The sequence below is a fragment of the Ochotona princeps genome, chromosome 6 (genome assembly GCF_030435755.1).
Source record: "Ochotona princeps isolate mOchPri1 chromosome 6, mOchPri1.hap1, whole genome shotgun sequence".
Lineage (NCBI taxonomy): Eukaryota > Metazoa > Chordata > Mammalia > Lagomorpha > Ochotonidae > Ochotona > Ochotona princeps.
This window is the reverse complement of record NC_080837.1, coordinates 36,183,339-36,200,344: the sequence shown is the minus strand read 5'-3', so window position 1 is coordinate 36,200,344 and position 17,006 is coordinate 36,183,339. Positions and strand designations below refer to the sequence as shown.

Genomic DNA, 17,006 nt, shown 5'->3' with positions numbered 1-17,006 from the left:
AAACTGGTTCTGTCCTGTGCAATCCCTTCTTTCCTGATAATCTCACTGAGTTTCCTCTTCCTTAGGGTGGTAAAACACTCCTTGGACAAATAAAAGATCTACTGGACGTATTTGCTCTGAGCCAAAGGTTATGCGTTCAGTGAACATTTAACAAGCATCCAAGAGTGAAATGAGCAGGATATCTGTATCCCAGAACACCACCAGCAAAACACCATGCGGGAAATCAGCCAGCCTAGTCAGATATAACGCAACAGAAATGTGCCTGAGTTTCTACCATAAATGCAATGCAGTACAAAATATATACTTCACATGTATGTTATAGTATACTATTAAACTAACACAAATTATACATAGTGTGATACATACATAAGAGAAAGAGAAAAATAAGTGGAAAAAGTTCACAGATGACTCAGTGAAAACCCTTCAGTAACTCTAAATGTGTTCATCCCTCCACAGAGTCAGACTAGTATGTTGAAAGTAGACCATGAAGGGTAGAAAAACATGTATTCAAACAGTTCATCAATATCCTTTAAGAAACATAAGACTCATGAAATTCAAAAACTCACATTTGAGGAAGATAGTGGTATTTCTGAAAAGGATCTTTCCGAAGCTAAAATAATTCTTTCTCTGCAACAATAAAGGAAAGATAATTAGCAATAGAGCAGTGTCTAAAGCAGCCTGTCACTATCAAGGCTGTAACTCGCCCAAATTAGTGTTCTTGTCCAAGAAGACACTAACATCCTTCCTTTCAGTAAAATCAGACTGCAGCCAAACAGCAGGACTGCACCCCACAGTTCAGACACGCAGTCAGGGAAACCAGAACTTCATTCCTCCTGGGTAGCAGATCCCCCACAATCCTTCCCCTAACTCCATAACCACTGCCTCAAATGAACTGTTTTATGCAGAGTCATAGGATGATTTATTTCAGGTTTGGATTTAAAAAGGCCTTATTAGTAACCTCCTTTGTACCAAGTAAAAACAAAACAAAACAAAAACCAAGATCCTCGCCTAAGGGGTAAAAAAACAAATTCTAACCTGCTTGCCATATAAACTACAAGCAGTGAGCAGAGCAGAATGAGATGCAAAGGCCAACAGGATTTTAAAAGGGATGATGCTTTTTTGTCTGTCCTGGCACCTGAGGGTGGTCCCCTCACAGAACCACGCCTCTGCTTCAAAGGAGGTGTAAGGAAGGGAGAAAAGGAGAGAGGGAGAAAGCACCCATCTGTCAAGTTCACTGCCCAAATGTAAGACCACATTACATTTATTAAACGATTTCTTCCATTTTCGCCATTCCCATGTTAACATATACTGCTTAAACATCCTTGAGCTTCCTCATCCCATGGCAAGCTTAAAAATTAATTTTAAAACTTTTAAAAGAAATGCAACCATCCGGTGAGGAGAATTATCCAGAAAACTGTAACAGTGCACAGAGCAGTAAATAAACTGGAAATGCCGTGAGCCCCTGGAATATTCTGAAACTTGGGATGGAAGACAACCCCTCTCTCCCATCTGCACACCCAAGTTTGCATCGTTCTGCATCCAGACAGGCAAAGTTCTGCCGCTCGGCCGGAGAGAGTCGGCTCCGCTGCTCCCAGCCGAGCGAGGCCGGCCTCCCCAGGGAGCTGCGTCCCGGTGGGTCCCCGGAATCCCACCCCTTTGGGAAACGGAATTCGGTCCAACCTTCCTGAACCCCTGGGGCCGCCGTAGTCCCACCCCTCGCGCCTCCGGGCTCAATCGCCACTGTCACACTCACCGACGGTATCGGGATGTGCCACTTGGAGCGGTCGGCTGCAGACACAGGAGCCGGGCCTGCACCAAAAAATGACAGTGGGGACGGCTGAGTCCCTAGCAAAAGAAGAGTGACAGGCAGCACCTGAAGCCACGCAGCCGCCGCCATCTTCACAGCCCTGGAGTGCCCACCGAAAGCATTGCGCCTTCTTCCGGCTCGTCCCGCCCACTTCCGGCTCGGCTCTGGGAAGGGGCGGGATTATCCGGGTCATCCAAACACTTGGGGCCTGTTTGTATTGCGGCCTGGCGGCTCCTCCCTTGGGCCGCCGTCGCAGCTCCGTGGACTTACTGCGCAGGCGCCGTCCTGGTCGGCGCTTCGTCACAGGGGTTCGAGAACTCTGCGAAGTCTCTCTGACGTGGCCCTTTTCCCCTCTTTTTGTAGTCCTGAACGGGTTGAGGAACCAGCAAAGAACCCATGCAGTGTTTGGCTTCCTCTCCTCCCGCTCGCCCCAGTCCCTCATCGCTTCAAAAGTAAAGTCAGACGCCAGGTTTGAGCGCCTACTAGGCTTCCGCTAATAAATTCTCGAATCTTGACGGTATTTTAAGCAAAAGCTGGAATTGAGCTCTGTGGAGTAAAGCGGTTCCTAGACTGGGCAGCGTCAGTAGGTGCCCTGCTAGCCCTGAAAAGTACTGTGCCAGCAGTAAAGAGTTTGGCTGGCCAGGCCACGTCCGGGAAGGACCCCGCGGGCATTTCCCATTCGAAACTAAAATCGAGGTGAGAATGGGTCCGTTTTCATCTCCTTGGCGTGACCGCTGCTGAGACAGACCTACTGCAGCCCCGCCAGAGGGAGACCAGCGGGCCGCTTTCTGGTTCTCTCACTCAGGATTCGGACTCGCATGCATGTTTGGTTTTTCATTTTACCAAGTCCGGTCTTCCTCAGCCACACTGACTTCGAGAAACATCTGACGAGCGTGTCATTGTTGAAATGCTAGTTTGAGCTTGAAAAAAAAAAATCCTAGGAACACGAGTGAAGATTTGTCACTCCTCAAGGACCAGCAGGAGAGTATTTTTCCAGAAGCTGCCGGTGACCAAGTGCAGGTCATAACTGTTTTTTTAGAAAGATCGCGCAGAACCCTTGGTGCAGAGCTTGGAGGCAGCTGGAGTGACAGGGGCCATGGAAACTGCTGGGAAAGAGGAAATCAGGTAAAAGGGTCTTTCAGGGAGGACTGACCCCCGTGTTCAGAGCCTGGAGGTGGGCTGTGTCAGAAATAACAATCTAGCTTTGAAGATTTTATAGAGTTTTAAATTATTAATTGTACTTTTTCATGGAAAAATTAATTTTACTTATTATTATTATCATTTTATGATACAGTTTCATAGGCTCTGGGATTTCCCTTACCCTCTCTCCAAACACCTTCTCCCTCACTGAATTCCCCTATATCATTGTTATAGTATAGTTCTTCATACACAGTCATATGTCCATCATTGCGGGCATGGACAATGGCAAAGAGTCCAGCATCCTATTGCCAAGATATAGTAAACAGTATCATTGGGAGACCATCTTTGTCAGGAAGTAGAGATGCATACTGCAATGTATCCTCATATCTGTTATTATTAATTGTACTTGTTATTTGGATGTTTGATAATTGCACAACTAATGTCATGGACTTTAAAGTTCATGGGAAATGGCCTATTGTGGGGAAAAATACAGAGATTTACATTTTTTAGGCCAAAATAAATTTACCTTTTAATCCCATTTTCCACTAACTTTTTTTAAGTGCCCCTCATGTGAATAGCTAGCCTCTTTTTTTTTATATTAAATTTATTCATTAATTACATTGTGTTGTAATTACATAGAATCTGGGATTCTCCCCCCCACCCTCCCCCCATGGTGGGTTCCTCCACCCCGCTGCATAACCATAGTTCAAGTTCAGTTGAAATTCCCTCCCTGCAAGTATTTGCCAAGCATAGAGTCCAACATCCCATAGTCCAGACAAGTCCAACTACTTATTGGGTAGACCCTCTCTGGTCTGAGGGCAGAGTCAATAGCTAGCCTCTTAAAAATACATTTGGGGGCCCAGCGGCTTGGCCTAGCGGCTGAGGTCCTCGCCTTGAAAGCCCCGGGATCCCATATGGGTGCCAGTTCTAATCCCGGCAGCTCCACTTCCCGTCCAGCTCCCTGCTTGTGGCCTGGGAAAGCAGTTGAGGACAACCCAATGCATTGGGACCCTGCACCCACGTGGGAGACCCAGAAGAGGTTCCAGATTCCCGGCATCGGATCGGCGCGCACCGGCCTGTTGCGGCTCACTTGGGGAGTGAATCATCGGATGGAAGATCTTCCTCTCTGTCTCTGCTCCTCTGTGTATATCTGGCTGTAAGAAAAAAATGAATAAATCGGCTGGTGCGCCGATCCGATGCCGGGAACCTGGAACCTCTTCCAGGTCTCCCACACAGGCGCAGGGTCCCATTGCATTGGGCCGTCCTCGACCGCCCTCCCAGGCCACAAGCAGGGAGCTGGATGGGAAGTGGAGTTGGCGGGACCAGAACCGGCGCCCATATGGGATCCCGGGGCTTTCAAGGCGAGGACTTTAGCCGCTAGGCCATGCCGCCGGGCCCCCAGAAACTTCTGTTTAAAAATCGCCGAACCCCTAAATTGTCAACATCATCTTTAAAAAGGGGAGGAGGGCCTGTTTCTACTTCTGGTGTGTTCTAATACCTTGCAGATACCCCTGTCATAGTGTTTGATGACTGTGCTGTGATGGCTGGTTAGGCAGGAAGTGTGAGTCTTCCTCAGAGCTCAGCACCTGGTGAAAATATATTCCAAAAGGGATTTGGGTTTGCTGACTGGCTTAGTTTTGGCTTGATTTGAGGTTCTTTTGTTCTCTGTTCCTTCACATTTTATCTTACAGTCATAACCTTCAGTCATTATTTTTTTAAAGATTTATTTATTTTTATTAGAAAGTCAGATACACAGAGAGGAGGAGAGACAAAGATCTTCTGTCTGCTGATTCACTCCCCACGCAACCTCCACAGCTGGAGTTGTGCTGATCTGAAACTAGGAGCCACAAGCTTCTTCTGCAGGGTCCCAAGGTTTTGGGTCATCCTTGACTGTTTTCCCAGGCTACAGGCAGGGAACTGAATGGATAGCAGGGCTGCCAGGATTAGAACCAGCCCCCATGTGGGATCCTGGTGCGTGCAAGGCGAGGACTTTAGCAGCTAGGCTACAGCATCAGGCCCATTTAGTCTTTATTTTTAATCAGTTTTCCTTCATCAGTGACAGTGCTGTTTTTCCAATGCTTGATAGGTTAACCCAGAACATAATTCTTGTTTGCTTTGAAGGACTTACACCATAGTGTTCTGCAGTACATGTGCTGTTGCATTATGTCATACCTGTGAATTTTAAAATTTGCATAGCAGAACAGACTCTAAAGGTTCATTTTTGCCTGCTTGTGTTATATAAAAGTTGCCAAAATTATATTCATAAGCCCTGTGTAAGATATAGTTCTTAAATAATCTTTTCATTTTAGTGTTGAAGATGAAGCTGTGGATAAAAACGTTTTTAGAGACTGTACCAAGATTGCATTCTACAGGTAAGGAACACAGTGCTATTTCCTAGATTAAGATATTTCTGATAATATTTCAAAATGAGCACCATTAAGGGCTTGAGAATGAGTAGACTTTCTAAGGTAACAGTCAGTTGGGAAATGCATTGATTAAGGTATTCAGCAGGAAACTTTTTTTATAGGCTGTAACTTTATGTGCTTACTACTGTACTAATTATTTTTTTCAGTAAACATATATTTTATCTTAAATGCCAATATTTTAAGTTCATCTTAAAATTTTATTTTGAATAATGTTTCATAGGATTCAAAAATAGTAATATTAAAGATATGCGCTGAAGGGTGTTATTCTTATCCCTGTCCCCTTCCACCTCATTCCTCGTATTATCCCTGTAAGTAACCAAATTTATTAATATCTCTTCTATCCTGCCAGCATTTCTTTTTGTGAACACACATGTTCTTGTGTCATTGCCTTTTTTTATACCAAGTAAGTTTCTGTGTATACTATGTACATAGTTAGGTTCCCCCCCCCCTTTTTTCTGCTTTGTAGTTTGCTCTGAAGAGCAATGAAGTTGAGAATTTGTGGATGGTTAATCCTTTTTCACAGCTGCGTAACATTCTGTTGGTTAGCTGAGCTCTTAGTCTGTTCAGTCTGTCTCTTGCTAAACTGTTGGGTTGTTTTTCATCTTTTGTGTGATAGCACTACCACAGTGAAGAGCTGTCTATATGTCATCCGCTACTCTTACAGGTGTATTTTTTTCAAGATTTCTTTTTAATTGGAAAGTCAGATATACAGAGAGGAGGAGAGACAGAGAAAGGAAGATCTTCCATCTGCTGATTCACTCCTCAAGCAAGCACAACAGCCGGAGCTGAGCAGATCTGAAGCCAGGAGCCTTTTCTGGGTCTCCTACAGGCATGCAGGGTCCCAAGGCTTTGGGCCATCCTTGACTGCTTTCCCAGGGCACAAGCAGGTAGCTGGATGGGAAACAAGGCCATTGGGATTAGACCCGGAACCCATATGAGATCCTGGCAGATGCAAGGCAAGGACTTTAGCTGCTAGGCTACCATACCAGGCCCTTACATGTGTATTTTAAAGATAGATTTTAAGGACAGGCATAAAAGGGTCAAAGAGTTAATGCAGCTAACATGTGTTAGCTCTTTTTTGAAAAAAGATTTGCTAAATTTTTATCTGGAAGGCAGATTTACAGAGAGAAGGAGAGACGGAGAAAGAGAGAGATCTTCCATCTGCTGGTTCACTCCCCAGATGGCCACAATGACCAGAGCTGGACAAGGCCGAAGCCAGGAACTTGGAGTTTCTTATGGGTCTTTCACATGAGTGCAGAGGCCCAAGGATTTGGGCCATCCTTCATTTCTTTCTCGTGAGACATTAGCAGGGAGGTACATCAAAAGTGGAGAAGCTAGGACTCAAATCAGTGTCCATATAGGATGCCAGTACCACAGGCAGAGGTTTAACAGACTATACTATGATGTCAGTCCAAGAATGTGCTAACTCTTACCAGGTTTCCTTCATAGTGATTGTATTATTGTGCACTTCTGTTACCACCATGTGAGGTGCCTTTTTTCCCAGGGCCTCAAAAATATATCTTTTTTTTAAAGATTCATTTTTTTTTATTACAAAGTCAGATATACAGAGAGGAGGAGAGACAGAGAGGAAGATCTTCCATCCGATGATTCACTCCCCAAGTGAGCCGCAACGGGCCGGTGCACGCCGATCCGATGCCGGGAACCTGGAACCTCCTCCGGGTCTCCCACGCGGGTGCAGTGTCCCAAAGCTTTGGGCTGTCCTCAACTGCCTTTCCAGGCCACAAGCAGGGAGCTGGATGGGAAGTGGAGCAGCCGGGATTAGAACTGGCGCCCATATGGGATCCCAGGGTGTTCAAGGCGAGGACTTTAGCCGCTAGGCCACGCCGCCGGGCCCTCAAAAATATATCTTTAAAGTTTTGCATTGGGTAGGTGGGAGGATGTAGTATTGTGGTGCAGCTGCTACTCACAATGTTGACCTCCCATATCAGGATACTGGTTCAGAATCCCAGCTACTCCGTTTCAAATCCAGCAAGCTTCTTGCTTTGGCTGGCCAGGCCCCGCCATTGCAGCCATTTGGGGAGTGAGCCAGCAGAGGGAAGATCTCTGTCTCTTTGTCTCTGTCTTTGAAAAAAGAAAAAAATATATTTATTTTCATTGGAAAGTCAGATATACAGAGAGGAGGAGAGACAGGAAGATCTTCCATCTGTTGATTCACTCCCCAAGCTGCCACAACAGCTGGAGCTGAGCCAGTCCAAAGGCAGGAGCCAGGAGCTTCTTCTGGGCATCCTACGTGGGTGCAGGGTCCCAAGGCTTTGGGCCATTCTCCACTGCTTTTCCAGGCCACAAGCAGAGAGCTGGATGGGAAGCAGAGACACTAGGATTAGAACCGGTGCCCATATGGGATCCTGACGCATGCAAGGTGAGGACTTTAGCTGCTAGGCTACTGCACCAGGTCCTCTGTCTCTGTCATTGTTACCTGCTCTGTAACTCACTTTCTCTGTTGCACTGCCTTTCAAATAAATAGATAAATAAAGCTTTTATATTTAGTCTTCATTTTAAAATAATACCTTTACTTGATCCTATACTTGAAATAATAAAAAATTGTTTCAGAGGCAGTTTCTTTAGGTAACTATACCTCCCCACTGCCTCCTTGTCACAAGAAATAAAAATTTCCCTTGAATTAAAAAAAGATTACTTCGCACATTTTAACATGTTATTTATTTATTCTCTGTTCTAGATGGGGAAAGCATATCATTTTAATTTCAAAGAGGTACTTTCAAAGAAAGTCTACAGTGAATGCCTGATCACTTTATTAAACTCTGAGATTATTCAGGATTCTGTTAGAATTTATTGAGTTACTACTAAAATATCCACTTCGTGGAAAAAGAAAGAGAAATTAACCAGCTCATAGATGACATCGCTGCAAATTGCCCCAAATTGCCCCATCTTTTCAATAGAGGAGATAAAGATGCCATCTCCAGCAATGTTATGTTGAATAACTTCTTTGGTATTCCTTTTAGTACTAATTTTATTAGCATCCTAGTAATACAGACTCTTCCTGTGTCCAGTTTACCCAGTGTCATAAGGAATTTTAGTAACTTCAACATAATGGTATAGTGTAACGGATGCCTGCAGTCACAGGTAATGCTCATGTGTTGATATCCTGCACATTCATAGGCGTCAGAAGCAGCAGCAGCTCTCAAAGAATTCCACCTATCGGGCGTTACTAGATTCAGTCACAACAGGCAAGGACAGCACCAGGTTCCAGATTATCGAAGAATCAGCAAAGGTGAGAGAACGTGTTTTCTGCAGAGTGATTGGTTTGTGTATTTCTTTTGGTTGAATGTAGAAGTTATCACAAAAACTAAGTAAACTCTATTTGCTTCAGAAATAAACTTTGTTAGAGAAAGAATGTCATCATTTCCTACCTATACTAATACCATAATAGCCATATAAATGTCTTGAAATTACCTGTGTGTCAGAGGTTTTCCTAGATGTTTCACGCATGTTATTTCGTTTACATTAGTCTTTGTAATATACCTAAGGGGTATATTCTATTAGACCTAATTTTCAGCTGGTAGCTGGAATTTTCTCCTGTATCTGACAGACTCCATCCAGCACCCATGTACTGTGTTTCACTCTTAGACAACATACAAGGGTACTTCAAAAAGCTCATAGGTAAATGAACTCAAAATAGAATGTATACTTCTCATCAACTTTTTGAAAACTTCTCGGACAATTGAACCTACAGACTGAATAAACTACAGATTGAGTGACTGTCCACAGCTCAAACTGTAAGTGGACCAGGGGACAGTTAGAGGGACCGCAGGTTGGAAACTCAAGTCACTAATGTTCCACCTGCTGAGCAGCTTCACTATCCGTCACCATAGTTACCACATAGTGAAGAGCATAGCACAGCGTCTCTGAAGTACTCTTTCTCTCCTGTCAAGTTATCATGCTTCAGACATGCCATATACGTCAGCCAGATACACAGGAAATGCTAGGGGCTGTGTTAGAAAGCATCACTGCACAGAAGTACCTGGCCCTCACTTCCAGATCCTTCACCATATTTTAAGGCACCCTGAGTTTCTAGGGCCTCATAGACCAAAATGACTTTCCTGGTAATTTGTTTAACTGAAACATGGTTAAGGCCACGTAGTCTGTGTCTCCTAACATCTTGAATCAACTGTACCAACCTACTAACAAACTATTCTGGGTAGCCTACTTCAAGCTGAACGAAATCTTGTGATTGCCATAGTAGTGCTATATGGAAGAAAGTTCACAGAACAAGAACTACTCCGCAACATTAAGGGGTCATTGCCAACATTTAGAAGGCCTTTAATTTAGAAAGGAGTCCCAACTTTGTTCCCAGACAGAAGGAGCAGTTACTCAGTAAGCAAGGGTACTTTTGTTAGGATGTTTTAGAGGCTTTAGCCATTTCCTCGATATGAAATCCTGTACTATAACTGTCTTGCCCAAATTTCAGCATAGAGTCATTTTAAGAGTTCGGTGTTCTCTATCCTCTGTCCCCACCCCCAGCTTCTGCTAACCTAAAGTCAAAGTCATGGTGGTAATTTCTTTTAGCTGCAGAGATGGGACAGTTAGCCGTTCTCTAAGATCTAATACTGATTCTCATATTACCAGCTTGCTGGAAAGTTTTGCTCACCTTTTTGCTATACATGTTGAAGATCATGAGTTCTCAGCTTAGTAACCTCCAGAAGTTCTGGGTCCCCTACTACTGTACCAGTCTCCTCCACTATACAGAGTTTTGTAGCCTAGTTTGGTAACTGAGTTTCTTGGAGCATGAAGCAGCACTGATTTCCCTCCTGAAGAGCTACCTACAATTTGCATATTGCTTCACAAATGGCCCCCAGCCAAACCCTATCCATGGTCAGCAGAAGCATTTGTCTCCCAGAAGTGGAATGAGTCCATCAGAGGGTTTCCTGGGCCTTAAGGTCTGCCATCAGCTGTCAGGAACTGCCTTGTCCTGTTTTTCCTTTCATTGTCCCTTTTTCCTTCCTGTTTCGCTTGAACCTAACACCAGGGAGTTGGAGTTTCTTGTGGTCTGGGCAAGAATTCCTCCTCTCCTTTGGGGAAGCTTAGTATGTTAAGGACCTAGAAGTCTGCTGTCCTGAAGACATTTAGAGGCAGGGTAAATGATACTAAATTACCCTGAATGCTAGTTGTGGAACAAAATGAAACATTCTCAACTCAACTGGAGGCCAGTACAGTGGTGGATCTCTGTAGGTGCCCTTGCACATGACTGTGGTTTAGTTTTTTTTCTTTGGATCCCCAGGATCTGAAGGTCTATGCTGTTCAGGTCAGGGTCCAGCAGATCAGGATGCCTTCAGTCCTGGAGGACTTCCCCAGGATCTCCATGTAAGACAGAAGCTAGCTCAGAAGGGAGCTTCAGAGGATCCTGGATATCACCGACAGAGCTGTTGGGACTGAGACCTGTGAGGACCCCTTAGAACACTCTCCAGGATAGGTGCAGAAATACCACAACCGTCTAGACAGTCTTCATGGCCTCGTCTTAGGCAAATAGTGCCCTTGCAAGGACCCGCTTGTCACAGTGTGTTCAGTTGATGTTAAGGATTCAGAGGTTTCCTGCCTGCTGTCATCCTGGTGGGGACATGAAGATGCAGACATTGGTCTTGAAAATCATCTGCACTCTGTGTCGAGTTCATTGTGCAATGAAAGAGCCTCTGTTAAAGGTTGTCGCTGCAATGAGACATGGGTTTTAAAGGAAATGCAGATTAGAATCTGGCATGAATATGGTCTGAAGATTTAAAACTCACTGTCTCCATCTGCTTAATCGGAATGATAGCCTTAAATGTCAGGCTCTCAGAGCCCAGAGTCTGAGAGGATCACATTCAGCACACAGCTGTTGTTCTCAAATTGCACAGATGAGGCAGATTCCTACAGACTCTACTCCTAGTGCTTACCCACCCCCACACCTTTGAAACCCAAAAGGCAGGACATTTGGAGTTGTCAGGATTTGTTGTTAATTTTTTAAAGCCTTCCTTTTTTTTTTTGGTTTTTGTTTTATATTTTTTTTAAAGTCTTCTTGATTTGTTTCCCCCATTCTACCCTTAATAAACAATCACGAAGCAGAATTCAGCTTCACTCAACATTGTCTAAGCCTGGACTGCCATTAACAAAGCATCAACTGAGGGCAGTCATTTATTTATCACCGTTCTGAAAGCTGGGAACTCCAAGATCAAGGTGCCATTGCATTCATTGTCTGCCCTGGGCCCTCTACTTGGCTGTCTCCTTCTTGCTGGCATGGAGTGGAAGGAAATATTGTCTAGTCTTGTCTTATCAGAACACTAATCCCATGCTGTGTGGATTCTACCCATATAGCTTCACCTAAACAAGGTATGATCTCCAGAAACTGTAAACAGTAGGGAACTAGGGCTTCAACACACAAATATGACAGTGGACACAGTTCAGTCCATGGCAAACATTATGCTCCCAGAACACAGTAATGTTACAGAACAACTAGAAGTGTTGACTTATGTGTTGTCATCTGGACTTGGAGGGCAAGTTCTGATGCATGTCTTTGCAGGGTCCCAATGTCTTGTTGGACTTACTCTTCATGCCAGAATACTCAGATAAACACTTGGTAAAGAAGCTTGCAAAATAAAACCTAAGAAGAAATCAATCAGAACAGGGTTGATTTCTTTTTAAGAACTGTTATTTTCTCTTCTACAATGATCAATTTTCTACCTAAAGTGAAATTTCGACCTGGTTTGAGAAATAGAGCTGATGCAGTTCTTCAAACATCGATGCAGGGAACCATATGCTTCTCTTCCGGGTACGAAGCCCTGCTGGCAAGGCTGTTGGGAGCAGAGCTTTATCTCAAGCCTACTTCATTTTGCTAATTTTGATACTTTCTCATCATACACACGACCATTCAACAGCACATCACTTTCTTTGCAGCCTGTTTACAAGATTATGCCAGAGACAAAAGTTTCTAGCAGCTTCTGCAAGGATGCAATGATATCTCTACCACTCGATCTCAACCTGATGAAATTAAGATTTTGTACAGCCACTTAACTCCTCAGCAGATCACTTGCCCACCTGCACTGTTTCTGCAGAAATGGCCAAAACCAGGCAGCTAACTTGGGACCTGGCCACACAATTAGAAGTGCACCTGGACAGGCTAATTTCCCTGAGGATAGGCTAACGCCCAGCATAAAGTCAGCATCAGAGAATCAGTACTTGCAATAAATCAGCTGACTATAACTGTGGAAGGGCTGGGTCATGTCCTATACCAATTTAACGAACACATACACCAGTCCTCTGAAGCCTAGGAGATCTGGATAACTAATTGGGAGTAGTTGCTCACTCTTCTTGACCTTTGAAATGAACACTTCTTTATATCATAGAAACGTGATGCTGAAAGAAAAGCAAAATTCAGCTGGTAAGGAGGAATTGATAAAGTCATGGTTACTCTTCTTAACAAACTTTATTGGGCCTGGCGCAGTGGCCTAGCAGCTAAAGTCCTCGCCTTGAACATACCAGGATCCCATATGGGCGCTGGTTCTAATCCCGGCAGCCCAATTTCCCATCTAGCTCCCTGCTTGTGGCCTGGGAGGACGGTCGAGGACAACTCAATGCATTGGGACACTGCACCCGTGTGGGAGACCCGGAAGAAGTTCCTGGTTCCCGGCTTCAGATTGGCACAGCACCAGCCGTTGCACTCACTTGGGGAGTGAATCATCGGACAGAAGATCTTCCTCTCTGTCTCTCCTCCTCTCTGTATATCTGACTTTGTAATAAGATAAATAAATCTTTAAAAAAAAAAAGAACTTTATTACAGTCTCTACTGGTTGGGATTCCCAAGTGTGGACAAATGAAAAGTTATTTTCAGATATTTGTGACCAATCCTCTGCCTGAATTCATAGACAAAGTTGGTTTGTACTACATGATTTTTTTCCCCAAAGATATATTTGAAAGCAGACTTACAGAGTGAAGGAGAGAGAGATCTTCCATCTGTCAGTTTACTTCCTAAATGGCTATATTAGCCAGGACTGGGCCAAGATGAAGCCAGAAACCAAAACTTCTTCCGGGTCTTCCACATGAGTTGAAGGAGTTCAAACACTTGGGCCATCTGCTGCTTCTTTGCCAAGGCACATTAGCAGGGTACTGGATCAAAAGTAGAACACCCAGGACATGAGCTAGCACCAATATAGGATGCTAGCCTTGCAGGCAGAAGCTTAAGCAACTATGCCATAACATTGGCTTCCTACCACCATGATTTTTACATAATTACTCATACTTTTGCCCATGTGACCATTCTAAATTGAACTTATGAGTGAGAATCAGGTTTTAGTTTTACGTTATATGGAAGAAATAAGAAAAAGGGAATGAAAGTTCTTTTTCCATACTCTTAGAAATGAGCCTTTCTATGAAAGGATATATAAAAACCAAATAGAAACTTGACTTAAAAAGAACCTACAAAAGGTATTTCTTCTCTGAAGACCTGTCTTAACTCTTCACAAGTGGACTTTGCATACCTTTAGCATTTCTAAGGGACTGAAATCCATGCTCTCTAATCTGATTTATTTTTTTTAAAGATTTATTTGTTTTATTACAAAGTCAGATATACAGAGAGGAGAGACAGAGAGGAAGATCTTCCGTCTGATGTTTCACTCCCCAAGTGAGCTGCAACGGGCCGGTGCGCTCCGATCCGAAGCCGGGAACTAGGAACCTCTTCCGTGTCTCCCACACGGGTGCGGGGTCCCAATGCATTGGGCCGTCCTCGACTGCTTTCCCAGGCCACAAGCAGGGAGCTGGATGGGAAGTGGAGCAGCCGGGATTGGAACCGGCACCCATATGGGATCCCGGTGCGTTCAAGGTGAGGACTTTAGCTGCTAGGCCACGCCACCTGGCCCACTCTCTAATCTAATTTAAAAAGACCATTTAATATTTTAGATATATTTTTACCTATTTTATATGAATCTTTTTTTTAAAGATTTGTTTTTATTGGAAAGGCAAACATACAGAGAGGAGGCAAGACAGAGAGGAAGATCTGTCTGATGGTTCACTCCCCAAGCGGCCACAACAGCTGGAGCAGAGCCGATTGAAGCCAGGAGCCTCTTCTGGGTCTCCCAATGTGGGTCCAGGATCCCAAAGCTTTGGGTCGTCCTTGAGTGCTTTCCTAGGCCATAAACAGGGAATTGGATGGGAAGCGGGGCTGCGGGGATTAGAACCGGCGCCCATATGGGATCTCAGAGCATTCAAGGTGAGGACTAACCACTACGCTATCATGCCGTGCCCCACATTTTCTAATATTAACTTTCTGATAGCAAATAAAGTCATTTATGAAAATAAACAGGAAATATGTAACACTGACTACTTTGTGCTCACTACTACATTATAACCCTGTCTTGGAGTGTTTACAAATGCATTCATGGTCATGGGGCATTTGTTTACCTGGCATTTACTATCACATCATTGTTTACATTCCCTGATGACTATCCTGTATTCACGAAGGCAGAGTAGGTAACATCGTTGTTTTAGTGCTGCTTGATGTTCTCCATGCTTCCTGCCCTTTACTTGCCTCATTCAGTGCCTGTTGTGCACCTGATCGCACAGCCCGCAGACTGGGTCATTCTAACTGACAATAGTAATAATGAAGGTGCCCAACTATAACCAAAAATTGGTGTCATACTTCATAAAGAATCTACACTATTGTGCATGGGATATGATGCATCTCTTGAAAGCCATGATCTTAAAACAAGGGTCTGACTAGATGGCTTATTTTGTAACCTAAAATCTAGTCATTTTTATTCTTCTAAAGTTTATTATTTTTATTTTACAATTTTTGCAGTCTCTTCATAGTTGTACCTTGCTTCTGTCTTTTACAGGCGGAGTTTTACTGAATTTCCCAACCTCTTGAGAAAGTTCCCCAGACCATATTGCCGGCTATAATAGAAGACCCCTATCTTTATTGCCAACCACTAGAGAACCCCAATAGGCATCATTTTATTTTCTGTTCTTTTGTTTTCTGTGGCCTTCTGGCTTTTGTCTTTCAACTGGAATCTAATCTCTCTGATTTTAACATGTAGACTTTTTTTCCCCATTTATTTGGAAGTCATACAGGAGCAAAACGCACAAATAGATGTAGCAAGAGAAAAAGAGAGAGAGAGAGAGAGAGAAAGAATATGAAGGAGAGATCTTCCATCTGCTGGTTCACAGAGCCCATAACAGTCAAGGCTGAGTCAGGCTGAACCCAGAAGCTGGGAACTCCTTCCAGGCCTTCCACATAGTTGTCAAAAACTCAAGTACATAAGCCATCATTTCCCATGATGCACATTAGCAGGGAGCTGGATGGGAAATGGAGACAGAACTCAAACTGACATGCTCTGATACAGGATGTAAGTGGCGCAAGTAATGTCTGTTTTTTTTCAAGGCTTATTTTTATTGGAAAGTCAGATATACAGAGAGGAGGAGAGACAGAGGAAGATTTTCCGTCCAGTGATTCATTCCCCAAGTGGCCACAATGGCTGGTGCTGTGCAGATCCAAAGCCAGGAGCCAGGAACTTCCTCCCAGTCTCCCATGTGGGTGCAAGGCCCGTCTTCGACTGCTTTCCCAGGCTACAAACAGGGAGCTGGGTGGGAAGCAGAACCAAAGGGATTAGAACCGGTGCCCATGTGGGATCCCGGCACATGCGAAGCGAAGACTTTAGCCACTAAGCCACCGTGCCAGGCCCACAAATGATGTCTTAACTGTTTATGCCAAACGTTCCCCCTACCCCAATTCTTATTCTTACGTATGTAACTAGAATGGACATATGTCCCAATTTTTCAAGGTTAATTTCAGTTTATGGCTGTTACTCCATGTCCTCATGAATAGAAACCCCTTTAACTATATAAGATCTGGTTCAGGGACCGGCAACGTGGCCTAGCAGCTAAAGTCCTCGCCTTGAACGCACCGGGATCCCATATGGACGCCGGTTCTAATCCCGGCTGCTCCACTTCCCATCCAGCTCCCTGCTTGTGGCCTGGGAAAGCAGTCGAGGACGGCCCAATGCATTGGGACCCCGCACCCTCGTGGGAGACCCGGAAGAGGTTCCAGGTTCCCAGCTTCGGATCGGAGCGCACCGGCCCGTTGCAGCTCACTTGGGGAGTGAATCATCGGACGGAAGATCTTCCTCTCTGTCTCTCCTCCTCTGTGTATATCTGATTGTAATAAAATGAATAAATCTTTAAAAAAAAAAAGAAAAGATCTGGTTCAATTGTATCTTGATACAGGCATAGGATTCATAGAGGTTTTTCTTGTTGCTACCACAGATGCGGTTGACCAAGTACATACCTAGATTGGAAGATTTGTATTATTGCCACTTTTCTCCAATCGAACATAGGATTTTAACATGCTTTTCTGTTTAATGTAATTTGACTACCTTAGAACTAATCATCCTTAGGGTAACCTGTTGAGGCTAATCCTATGTATCTATTCCCAGATTCCTCTTGTGGCTGAAATTTATGGTATAGAAAGAAATATTTTCAGGCTTAAAATCAATGAAGAGACTCCCTTGAAGCCCAGATACGAAGTTTCTGATGTCGTCACAAGCAAGCCAAGTATTGTAAAGTAAGTCAAATAACAAGGTGTTTTAGCTAGATCCTCAGTATGTTCTTGTACAAGTAATTGAAAAGTAAATTTT

At 44.0% G+C, this 17,006-nt stretch overlaps 2 protein-coding genes across 3 annotated transcripts in view; one reads left to right on the top strand and one right to left on the bottom strand.

The window, feature by feature from the left end:
• The window catches only part of TMEM87A (transmembrane protein 87A), a 43,205-nt gene extending 41,146 nt beyond the window's left edge, over positions 1–2,059 (bottom strand). Inside the window, exons 1-2 of one of the 2 annotated variants that reach the window (XM_058666004.1) lie at positions 1,754–2,059; positions 567–627 (exon numbers count right to left, since the gene is read on the bottom strand). In XM_058666004.1, the coding sequence (XP_058521987.1) occupies positions 567–627; positions 1,754–1,897 (205 nt within the window). In that variant the 5' untranslated portion in view covers positions 1,898–2,059. The remainder of the gene's footprint in view (positions 1–566; positions 628–1,753) is intronic. The other variant, XM_058666005.1, reaches the window with a different exon arrangement.
• A 582-nt stretch (positions 2,060–2,641) lies between these two features.
• The window catches only part of GANC (glucosidase alpha, neutral C), a 58,014-nt gene continuing 43,649 nt past the window's right edge, over positions 2,642–17,006 (top strand). The window contains exons 1-4 of the mRNA XM_058666001.1: positions 2,642–2,932; positions 5,257–5,319; positions 8,512–8,623; positions 16,806–16,933. Coding sequence (XP_058521984.1) covers positions 2,904–2,932; positions 5,257–5,319; positions 8,512–8,623; positions 16,806–16,933 — 332 coding nt within the window. The 5' untranslated portion in view covers positions 2,642–2,903. The remainder of the gene's footprint in view (positions 2,933–5,256; positions 5,320–8,511; positions 8,624–16,805; positions 16,934–17,006) is intronic.